Below are 12304 nucleotides of genomic sequence, written 5' to 3'. Positions count from 1 at the left end.
GTGCTACAGAAAGAGCTGCTTATTTACCTTAGCAGCACAGAGTGCTACAGTAACAGCTGTGTATTTCCCTGAGCAGCCCAAATTGTAACAGGATGAGCTGTTAATGTACTTTAACAGCAGAGTGCTACAGGAAGAGCTGTTTATTTACTTGAGCAGCACAGAGTGTTACAGGAACAGCTATTTATTTACCTGAATAGTACAGAGTGCTACAGGAACAGCAGTTCATTTTCTTGAGCAATACAGAGTGCTACCAAAACAGCTGTTTATTTACCTGAGCAGCACAGAGTGCCACAGGAACAGCTGTTATTTGAAGACTTTCTCTCTCCTTCCTCTTCTTATCTGCCTCAGCGTACAGGACGCTTCGCACCAACTCAGTCTGCTGCTTCTTTCGAGACTTGGTCGCAGAAATAATTGTCTGAATAATTATCATAGTTCATTTTCTTAAATGCGTATATTTACAATGTGGATGTTTATAATGATAAATTCATATGTCTTGATTATTAATAGATAATCTAATTTGCATCCTTTCGTGGGATTGTAGACGTAATATTATGTGACTCTTCAGTTCAAGTTGAGCATACTTAATTCTCAACAGTACACTTTAAACCTCTTCCTCAGTAACAATAACGAAGATATCGTCCTATCTGAAAATGTTTTGAATTCTGTTAATTTCCTTCATTTTTTTGGCAACAGAAATTCAAGAGTCACTTTTACAGAAAACCACATTTAAAATAATAAATTTACAGCTAGAAAAATAAGGATGCCTCATTTTTTCTGTATGCGAGTAAAAGAGTCCTGTTTTAAAGTTCACAGCAAGCCAATTTAAAGGTTGAGAGTCACTTGATATTAAGGCATCAGCCTCTTTAAGTTTTTTGTTGAAAACTGTTAAATTACCTGCCCTCTCCTTCTCATATCTATATTCTCAAACTAGAACAAAAATAAATTTGTTTTATTTGCAGAAAATGTAAGCTAAACTATTTATACTATATACTTTGCTTGTCTGTTTGTTTGTTTGTTTGTTTGTATCCAATAAACGTTAAAACGGCTGAACCGACCGGACCAAATTTTTTGTGGGACTTCACAAGTTCCCAGGGACGGTATAAAGATGATCAAATTATGCCTCCAACAAAATTAAAATTTTCATTAAATTTTGAAATTCCACGATTTTTTTTATAAAATCCGTGAACATTTTTTTTATTAATTTTACAATGCATGCAAAGAGAAAATGTTCACAATTGAAAAAGAAGATGTGCGCGAAGCGCCCTAAAAGCATGTTTTGTTATATTTGCTTAAATTGTAAAAATACTAATTATTTCAAAACCTTCCTAATTAAATACTTTTCAACCTTGTAGCTCCTCTAGTATTCAATATACGCATATTATGTAAATATATTTCTTTGCTTTATAACACAAATTCAAAACATTTTTGTTCTTCTCAATAGCTCAGCAACTAAAGGACTTATGATAGAAAACATTTAATCTTTTAATCCTACGAACATTTTACTTTAGTTTGCTTATATAAATAAAATAAATTCAACTTGTTGATCTGATCTCAAAGTAAAACAATCTGAGCAAACAGTTCTAACCTTAGTTTTGGTTTTGGGCATCCAGGCAGGTTCAACCAAAGGTAAAGTTTCAATACCAATCTAAACATAAATAATGTTTTTTAACTAGAAATAAAAATCTTTTGTTTTTTACCTTTGGACTTGGCAGTGTAAATTCTATTTGTGAAGGAAGTATTTTCATGTTGATATGTCCGTTCTCCTCTAACCTCGACCAAATCTGGTATCTAGAATTCACATTTTAGATCCTCCACTTAACTTAATGTTCTTTTAACTTTATCATATTGTTTTTAATTGCATGAATTTTATATTTATGTAATATTTATAACTAAATGAACTGGCCAGCGTTGCCCGTCGAAGAAAAAAATTCTAATTTTGTAAAAAAAAAACGTCAGCAAATTTGTTTCAGTCGTTTTTACAGCTATATAGATATAAATAAATAAATATAAATATATAAGTATAGAGCTAAACATACTGTTATATTTATTTAAAGTTATTAAACCTTTTTTACAAACATTGAATATATTTCCTTGTCTATTCACTTTTCATTACAATTTTCAATTTTTCATTTTTCCCCCAGATCTTTAAACAAATGGGGAGGGGGGATTCTCAATTCTTTTCCTTTTATTATTTAAAGTTATTAAACCTGTTTTGCCAGAGTGTCTGAACCTTGAGTATACCGTTTATTCTTGTATCAGCAATAGGATTGTTCAAATCACCAGAAAACAAGGTCTGTTAAATCATACAAAAATACAGTCTAAAGGGTCTCTCAACGGTAATTTCAGTAACTCCATCTTCATTTAAAAAGTTAAATGCCAGCAAATAGATTCTAGTACAATAGATGGCAAAGTAGAATTTGTATACTCTCAGTACAGCTGTATTCTTACGTCACAAGTGTCAACTTAGTTTTTGTGTCCGACAAAATTATCTATAATAGTTATAATAGTTCTTTATTTTCTGTTTTTACCCTTTTTTAATTTACGGTTGGAAGATATGTCAACTAACGTGAGAAAATTTCGTTTTCCTTGTTATATTTGATACCTGTGACGTCATCGTGTATAATTGGTTTATTTTTCTGTTGCCACCTATTTTACTTGATAATCTATTTGATTGCCAGTATCACAATACCCATGGGTTAAGCTTTGCCTAAGAAATAAATAAAAAAAAATTTAATACACACATTTATTTCAGAGATTTTGTTAATTTTTTGAATTTTTGTTTGTATTTTTGTTTTTTTTTGTTTTTTTTGTTTGTTTGTATTTTAGTTTGTAATTATGTTTTTAATTTTGTTTGTATTTAGGATGTATTTTTGTTGTATTTTTGTTGTATTTTTTCCTGAATATTATCCGGACTTTTAACTGATGCAACAATAATAATTGCAGTCGCTGCTCCAGACACATCAACATCTGGATCCCTACAAGAAAAAATATAACTTTTAAAAAATCAAATTTAAAAGAATTGTAAGCGTAATTTTATATAACCTTTCATGCAAACATGCCAATGTCCCTTTTACATCAATACCTTTAAAACCTTTATCTGATAGAAATTGTGGAAGATATTGTCGTTTTTCTGTGATTGAATTTAATTCTGATAATTCATTTTTGATAGTCATCAAAGAGAAACCACAATTGAAAATTATCAGTTATAAAAATTATAAACATTGATATCTAATTCATATTGATCATGTTCATCAGATGTTAAGGTAACTGTTGTGAATCGGGTATTGCCATCTTTGCAAAGATGGTCGCTTAAAATTGCGATTACAGTCCCTTTAATGGTTGAAAAATAAACAAAATAATTTTTTTGTCCATATTCTTTTTAATTTTTAATGAGGAGGTGAAAATGAAATATGTTATCAGAACATGTCAGATATTTGTTTAATAAAAAATAATATTGTCTGAGTCTAGCTTACATGAGTAAAGACCAGGCAGTAAGAGTTATACTCTTCAAGCTTTCTTCATCCATAACACAAGATGCTTTGTTCAGAGTAGAGAGAGGAGCATGCATTAGTCCACAAACCTAAAAAAATTGTATCAAATTTATCTCAAGGAACCATTTCAATGGACCCTCCATTTCAAGAGGACTATGGCACATGTAGCCATAATGGTGCCCTTTTAACTTTTACCTAATCAATAATGTGGAAGATATTGTTGTTTTTCAAAATTTGAATATATGGGTTTAAGTCTTGGAATTTCCTACATTGTTTCTAATCTGTCTGTAGCTAGAAATCAGCAAGTTACTTTATAGAGAAACCGCAATCGAAAGTGATCAATTTGTAGAAAGAACGAAAAGGATAACTCCATCATTTTTGCTAAGACAAAGATTTACAGGGTACCGTTGTGTATCGGACATGCCCCTCTTAGAAAACAAAATTATAGTTCTTTTAAGTTCATACTAACGTTCCAGGTTCTTGTATAATGACAAAGTTAAGTGGGACCCATAAAATTGAGGAATAGAAAGACGACATTAAATCAATTTTGCTTGTATTTAATGTTGTTTATTAAAAGAACGTAGTCAGGTAATCAGGTAGTAGAACACGATGTATTATCATTAGCGTGTTTATTGTTTTTTTTTGGATAAAAACTCAATTCTTTAAAGGTTTCGAAGCTGCGATCTTAGACACAAAAGAGAGTTAACGGCTGAAACAATAGGAGAAAAAAAATTTAACCTTGAGTTGAAGATATTTGAGAAATCCTGGATTAGGTTGAATATCCAAGGGAAGCTGATTTGCACTATCTGCAATCCTATCTCTCTTCTCTGTAGGTTCAGAATCAATAGTATCCTTAGATGTCTCTCTTCTACAAAAATACAATTATTAATATAAAAACGCCCTAATTTAATTGTTAATTACATCTTTCATTACAAAATGTGTTTTAAAACAAATCTGAGACTGAATTTGATAAATTTGAGCTAGTCCGCTAAACTACATACTGTCGATTCAAATACATAACTGCAAAACTAAAGATAAGTATCGGAATTGACGGTATAGGTAGTTCCGCGGCCTAGCTAAAATTCATTAATTTCGGTCACTGAAAACTTAAACACTCTGAAGCAAGGTGTGTATTCAAGGTACTGGGGATAGAGGTTGTTTACATTTTACTTTGACTCTTTATGACCCATCCACCGTTAAAATTCCTTTGGTTTTAATTTAACCTTTTAAAACCCATTTCCATTCGTCCAATGTTTTTCGTATTTACTATGTTGTACTTTTAAATATTTAAGTATAGTTACGGTATCTTACGTTTTTTTACGGATATTAAATGAGAGATCAATATATGACCGACAATTTTTCGATAATTACAGGATGCACTTCGTTGTGGGTAGTTTTACCTGGCTCATGTAAATTACTAGAACATAAATTACATGTACAGTACAGATAGTAAACAATTAAAGCAACGCAATAATAAACTAAACTACAGTTAGTAAACAAGTCTGGCCTTCTTTCCCTGCAAAGACAAATTCCAACATTTGTTTACAACTTTTTTAGCGGTTCTTATCGAGTCGATCAAATGTGTACACAGACCCCTCACCCACCTTTAGTATACACACCTTGGTCTGTATAGTAAATATTTTAGTAAATTCATTCTTGAAAAATGAAGATTATCTTTTAGAACCTTTTTGACACCATGAACGCGAAATTGAATTTAACTTATGATTGATCTAACTCGTTTTCAATCATAAGTTCAATCAGAAGTTTTGAATTTCTAATATGCAACCAACAAGCTTGCTTCTAATAAAAAAACCAAAAAAAGGGAAGATACGGGTTCACGTATTTTGTCTATGTCTATGATTGGAGTGCCTTGAATATAAGAGTTAAATTTTGGAAAAAGGACAAATTTATTCAACCAAGAAGTGCCTTGTTACCTGTAAGATGACTCTTTACGTTGGTCCGGAGAAGTACTGGCGCTCTCACTCCATCTCGTCCATTTACCCTATGTTTATATATTTTAGTATTGTTTTTATAATATTTTAACTAGCTGGAGCACCTGGTGTTTCCCATATTTAAAAAAAAACATTTTATTATTTTTTAAAATCAGATTTTTTCGTCTATGTCACCCACGGGATACAACTACACAGTCAATTTGTTACATACGTTGGCTCTTGAGCTAGGCATCGTTTTCGTTAATGAACGATGGACGAGCGAATTGGATCGTTCAAACTTAAAGAAATAAAAAAATAATTGTTTTTGCAAGTTAACTGGGATCAAATTAACAAAGACCGTATAACTTTAAATCTGGTTTAACAACAGTATAAAAAATACCTTTTTCATCTCATTTTCAGTAGAATTACTCTCCATAAATATGTCTTCTATGAATTCTAATTCCTCTCCGTATAAATACTTCATTGCTTCCATTAATTTTTTACAGCTTCGGGACAATCTTCTGACACAGTTTTGCTGACAAAAACCTGGTACAATAAGGACATCAAAGGGACGATATTTCAAGTGACATTTTATTTAAAGAGTGATATCCCCAATTCACAACAGTACCCTTTGTCCAATGCGGTTTTCAAAATTTCAATATAAATATTAATATTCCTTAAATACAAAACAGCTTGCAAACAAAGTGTTAAAAAACTACAATCAGGTCTGGCAGTAGATAAATAAGAAAATGTCTGTCATCTTTGACCAGTAAAGATTCAAGGGTACCGTTGTAAATCGGGAAATTGTCTATTTAAATAAAAGAATACTTTAAATTACGCTTACATACCCAATATACTGAGGGTTGTATACGTACACAATATGGTCTTATGATCACTTGTTTAGTATTGACGAATTTTGAATGCCCAAACATCGTCCATCTTTATATTTCAATGTTTATATATAACCATTATTAAATACTGGTAGAAATCACGCCACCAAAATGACAATCTTTGCCAAAATATTTTTAGTAAAATTTTATAATTTAATTTCCAATAAAGGGAATTTCTCTTTTGTACAAATTTCTATATCTAAGGGACTGTTAAAGCAAATATTCGAATCAAAATGGTTCCTTTCAGCCCAATATCGGATTGAACAGATATAATTTCACTTTTTTAATTTACTTTTTTCTGCATTTTAGACTCACAAATCATTTTTATGAATAACCGGATTAAAAAAACAAGTTTTAGACAAACCTGGATTAAAGTTAGATTCATTGTGATTTGTGAATCTGACATGCAACTATTCAAATGGAGATTCACGGAAAATGACGTCTACAGAGCTGAGTACTTTTGAATGTTGAATATCAGGATTAATGCTTGATCCATCCTTTTTCTTAATCTCGGGATCAAATAAGGCTTGTTCTCAATATGTTATTAATCTCCAGATTAATTAACCGATTGGGATTAATGATATCCCATTCTAAAGTTTTCAGCTCAGATCTTATAATAATACTCTACCTTGGTGAGTACAGGAGAGGTTTATATTTTTAGTAATTTCAATAACAGTTTTTAACCAGGGTAAATGAACCTCCAATTGAATATCCTCCTAAAACAATGTAAAATTATTAATCAAAAATTAATTAAAAGTTATTAAAAAACTTTTTTTTTACAATTTGAGCCCAAAAAATTGCATTTCTGTTTATTTTATTTTATAATTCTTTGCCAATCAATAAATCACTTGATCTTTTTTATTGCATCCAATGCTCAATTTAAACCTCCTTAGTCATTTTTACCTCCTTGGTCAATTTATACCTCCTTGGTCAATTTATACCTCCTTGGTCAATTTATACCTCCTTGGTCAATTTATACCTCCTTGGTCAATTTATAATTCCTTGGTCAATAAGGAGGGTTGATTTTATATTTTTCGAAATCTCAATATTGTCAACTGGTTATGGATGGGTGTAAGGTCAATCTGAACAACATTAAGAAGAAAGTTTTTCTGTAAAATTAAACTTGCCATGCGAAAATGACTTTGGGTGGGAAAAAAATCAAAAATGACATTTGTAAAAAAATGTTTTTTCTTCAAAATATGCTCATATGGGTGTCAAGGATGCGTAAGATTCCGCTAAATACTGTCCATTTGTTTTCGTTTTCCACATCTTTAAAATTGTTTGATCTAGGACCAAAAAAAGAATTTTTGTTGGGATGTTGGCCTAATTTTCGGCTCAAATCAGACTTTTTTGTCCAAAACATGTTTAACTTTTAACTGATTTTAAACGTTTCTGATTTCAGTGTTTCAACATGGATCTTTTGATACCCAATTCGATGCATTTTGAAGAAATTTATTTTTAACTTGCTATAGTAAATTTTTCGACTTTAAAATTCAGAAAAACCGGTTTCCGTTTGATAATTTTAATCTGTATAAAGTCTTTTCTAAATTTTAATATTGCTTGTATAAACAAGTCCATTCCTGTCACGAGTGAGAAAAGTGCAACTGTAAAATTGACCCCCTTTAATGGTCATTTCATACCTCCTCATTCTTATTGAAAACTCTAACCTCTGAAGCATCCTCTATGTGAAGAGTAGGACTTTCAACCTGATCCTTTTCAGCTTCAAGTGTAGGAGTAGCTGAAGCAATTGGGGCTGCTGCAGCAGCTGGAATAGTTGGAGCAGCAACAGCAGCTGCTGGCACTGAGATTAAAAAGTCACAAAAAACTCGCATCAGATTTTTGTCATTTTTTTAAAATAAAGTTTTATAACACACAAATAAATTTCTTATGACCAATTCAAAATAAGAAAAATCCTTTGAATAATTGATTTTTTGTTGTTAATTTTATTGAAAAAGTAAAGAATTTTCGGCGCGATCAACTTATAAAATTCCAGCGTGTCTAGTTATTTTTTGGTAAACAAAGACGTTGAGTCTTTGCCACAAACTCTGATTTTCTAAGCCCTATATATCTTTGCGACGTATTACAAACTAGAATCTGTTAGATCAAAACATCAAAGTTTGAAATATCAAAGGTTTACACTATCGAGTCGAAAGATATACAGATTAAAAATTTTTAATGTGTGACAAAGACTCCATTTCTTTTAAAAAAAAAGTACAGACGCCAAAAAATGTTGCATCTGCTACTGGTTGCACGAATAAAAGACATAAAAAATGTTTCATCTGCTACAGATTGTTTTAATCAAATACCATAAAATTTTGCATCGGCTTCTGTTTGTATGAATAAAAGACCATAACATTTTTCATCGGCTACAAGTGGTATTAGTCAAGTACCATACAATTTTGCATCTGCTACTGGTTGTATGAATAAAAGAGCATACAATTTTGCATCTCCTACTAGTTGTGTTAATTAAAATACCATAAAATTTTCCATCTGCCACTAGTTGTATGAATAAAAAATCATAAAATTTAGCATCTGCTACAGGTTGTATGAGTAAAAGATCATATCATACAATTTTGAATCTGCTCCAGGTTGTATGAGTAAAAAAAACTACCTGGAACTGATGGAGTCTCCTCCTGAGGTTCTTGTTCTGATACCTCACTTGATACTGAAGAAATCTTCCGTTTAGATGTTATAGAATCTTGTCTTTGAAGTGCTAAAAAGGGAAAAATAGACTAAACTTCACAAGACAAAAATATAGAAGATGCACAAATACCAATAGTAATAATAATAATAATAAAAAAAATACTTAAAAGCATTGTTTGATGCCATTTCGCTACTATGAAAAAATCTATCTAAATTATAATCTGGCAGGGTGCACAATTATCCATAACAAGAATTCATGCCTCCATTGTCATTAGCATGATGTTTTTGCTTTAATTCAAGTTGAAATAAAGACCAATGCGATTTGTCCTTATTGAAGAATTATTTATACATTAAAAAAGTATTGGTCCTTTTGATAGTGAAGGGGTTGTGAAGACATTTTCTGGGTCAAATAAGTAACATTAATAAAGTAAAAATTAACGCTTAAAACCCCGACATTTCCTATTTAAAGAAACATGGTATTTCTCATTTCAAAGATTCATACAATTTATCAGAAACCCAGCTTTGCAGGAAAAAAAGGGAATAAAAAATAAGATTTGTTCTAAATGTGATGAATGGAAAGGGCAATGGATAATTATTCACCCTATTCTATTTTGTCTGTAGAGTGTGAATACATTTATAAAATGTTATCCATGCCTCTTTGTTGAACTGGCCAACTTAAATGGTTGTTTAAATATTCAATTTGCGTGTGTAATTACAGCTCAGAAACAAGTTTTATCGAAAACAAAAACAAATTTTTAAGTTAGCCTCCATTGATAGTGTCATGTCTGATTCACAACAGTACCCCTATAAGCTTTGCCTGACTAAGTATAAATAAGATATCTATGTTTTTGATTTTTAAAAATGTTTACTATTATTTGTGGGTTCTCTGCAAAACTGACGTATGCAATTGTAGCACTAAAGACTAGAATTATTTTCCATGTTATTGATCAGATTAAGGTCAAAGGTATCGTTGTAAGTCGAACATACCCTGTTTTTCAATGGAACACTGAAAAGTACGATGACAGTCCCTTTAAATAGAGCTTTCCTTTTATGTTGTACCGCATAATGTAAACAAAAGAACCCGTCTAGATATTCTTTGATTTTTATCTCCATAGATTAATCAAAATAACAGATAGGACACTAGATGTCGTCTTTTCAAGATTTCAATGAAACTCGTTTACAATAACCCTGAGGCAGCAGTCCAAAGGAGCTTCGCGCACTCGGCGTAGAACATGTACCAAATTATTCCTTGTACACTGTACAGTCAAAAACCCTTTGTGGGTGTATTCCATAGAAAAGTTGTAAAGCATTGATATAATGTGCTGTTGAGTACAATTTTATGGATTAGCACATTGTACGTTGGCATGATGCACTGCAGTGGTATAAATGGAATGTAATAAATTTGAGTTAGGTCGCTGAACTATCTCCCGTCGCGCCGGTTCAAATTTTTGAATCAGCAATTCAAAGTAGAAGATTCATAAGGAATAGGAGATCAGAATTTGAACCAGCTGTAAGTAGTTCAGCGATCTCTCTAAATTATTAACTTCGGTCTCAAATGTCATAAATTTCGCATCTGCACAGCCAAGATATATGTAGTGGTTGCAAAAATTAAGTACCTAACAGTAAAATTTGAAAATATTTTTATGAATTTTATAATTTAAAGATTTGAATTAGTGAGAAAACTATCTGTACTTGTTCATGCAGTGTAATTGAATCAAATAAACATTTATCAAATAATGATGCAAATATAGATAAATAGTCTTTCAGATTGGCATTGAGCTATCCATTATTATTTTAGATCCAAGATGTTTTAGCTTTAAAATAGCATGAATCTATAACCATAACCTCCAACCTCCTAATCTCAAATGGCATGGGTTTCATAAACGTCGAAAGTTATTTTGTCATTTTTTCTTCTTTAAATACCTTAAAAATCAATTCCCCCTTTAATCCCTATCTTGACAACAAAAATACCTATGTTAATAAAAGAATTCTATGGTTCTGCCCTAACATCAATTTTCTGCTATATTCAGCAGTTTCCCAATATAGTTTTTTCTTTCCCTGGACCACGTTTCTATTTTTTAAGATTTAACTACGCATAGCCTTCAGAATAATTAACGAAAACCAACTGATAGAAAAAAAAATATTAAAAAAGAGATAAAATTTTAAAATTGTAAATCATGCTGTTTTTTAAAGAATAAATAAAGTGAACAAGTCAACAAAATAAAACAAAGCTTTTTATTTTTTTAAAACTTGTCTGATTGATGATCGTAATTATATTTTTGTTTTTTTTAGATCATTTTTTTTAAATTTGAAATAATCATATTTTTTAACTCCTGCATGTATAAACGTCCCCAAAATGGTTTTACATGCTTTGTAAGCTCAGAAAGGTTTAAATGCCGTAATTTCAAGTGTCTACCCATTTAAAAAGATGTTTACTTGAATCAAAAAGCTAACTTAAAAAAACTTTTTATGTGCAAAAATGATGTAGATATGAAATAATATCTTCCTCATCGTTACTCAAATTAAGATTTAAAGGATTTTTAATTCGATGCTGGTGATGAACGAAACCTCTGTAGAGTACATATAATATATTTTGGTCTGGGTTTAAAGTGTGCCATTGTATGAATCTACCATTTTATTCTTCAACTGTAGGCTGACTTCAATTTAAAAAGGTGTTTGCCTTATTCAAAAGGCAACTTTAAAAACCTTTGTATGAGCAAAAAAATGGAGATATGAGATAATTTCCTCATCGTTACTCAGATAAAGGTTTAAAGGGTGCCAATTGTATGAATCTGGCATTTTACTCTTTAATTGTAAGCTCACTTGAAATTACGCAGACAGTCCCTTTAAGTATAAAACTTTTCTTCCCTAAACTAGATCTATTTATCATGCTGAACTAGCTAAAGATGCATTATAGTTCCTCGCTTACCCAGCCGATTAATGAACAAGGCTGTGCCAGTTATTTTTTTCCACCTCGACATGGCCAATGTTGGTTTGGCCTTAGAGGCTGGTTGGGCTCCCTGGGCTCCCTGCCCACTATTATTTGGAATTTCTCCAATGCTTGGAAGGATGACAGGAGCTAGGAAGGTAGAAAAAAATAATGAACTCATTTGTAATCATGTCATTTTTGTAAAATTTATAAAAAAAATGATTAAAAATGAGTTTTAAAAATAACACACAAAAAAAGCAAAATTCACTCAACTCCACAACATCTTAATTCCCCTGTTAAAACTAAGTTTTAGTTTATCAAAAATCTTTTTTGTTTATAGGAGATCTACAACTAACACAAAACAATATTCATTAAGCACTTTGTTTTGAAACACAATGAAAAATTAAATAATATATATTG

At 31.0% G+C, this 12304-nt stretch overlaps 1 protein-coding gene across 1 annotated transcript in view; it reads right to left on the bottom strand.

The window, feature by feature from the left end:
* Nucleotides 1-12065, bottom strand: part of LOC111714817 (protein unc-80 homolog) — a 28902-nt gene extending 16837 nt beyond the window's left edge. The window contains exons 1-14 of the mRNA XM_023490020.1: nt 11885-12065; nt 8924-9025; nt 7980-8113; nt 6941-7028; nt 5823-5968; nt 5426-5493; nt 4230-4359; nt 3474-3580; nt 2897-2975; nt 2208-2293; nt 1698-1788; nt 1586-1645; nt 895-927; nt 272-415 (exon numbers count right to left, since the gene is read on the bottom strand). Coding sequence (XP_023345788.1) covers nt 272-415; nt 895-927; nt 1586-1645; nt 1698-1788; nt 2208-2293; nt 2897-2975; nt 3474-3580; nt 4230-4359; nt 5426-5493; nt 5823-5968; nt 6941-7028; nt 7980-8113; nt 8924-9025; nt 11885-12065 — 1449 coding nt within the window. The remainder of the gene's footprint in view (nt 1-271; nt 416-894; nt 928-1585; nt 1646-1697; nt 1789-2207; nt 2294-2896; nt 2976-3473; nt 3581-4229; nt 4360-5425; nt 5494-5822; nt 5969-6940; nt 7029-7979; nt 8114-8923; nt 9026-11884) is intronic.
* Between the last annotated feature and the right edge of the window lie 239 nt (nt 12066-12304).

This window comes from Eurytemora carolleeae, unplaced genomic scaffold, assembly GCF_000591075.1.
Source record: "Eurytemora carolleeae unplaced genomic scaffold, Eaff_2.0 scaffold1649, whole genome shotgun sequence".
NCBI classification, from domain to species: domain Eukaryota; kingdom Metazoa; phylum Arthropoda; class Copepoda; order Calanoida; family Temoridae; genus Eurytemora; species Eurytemora carolleeae.
Note: the sequence above shows the minus strand (reverse complement) of the source record. Positions and strands in the feature narration are given on the sequence as shown.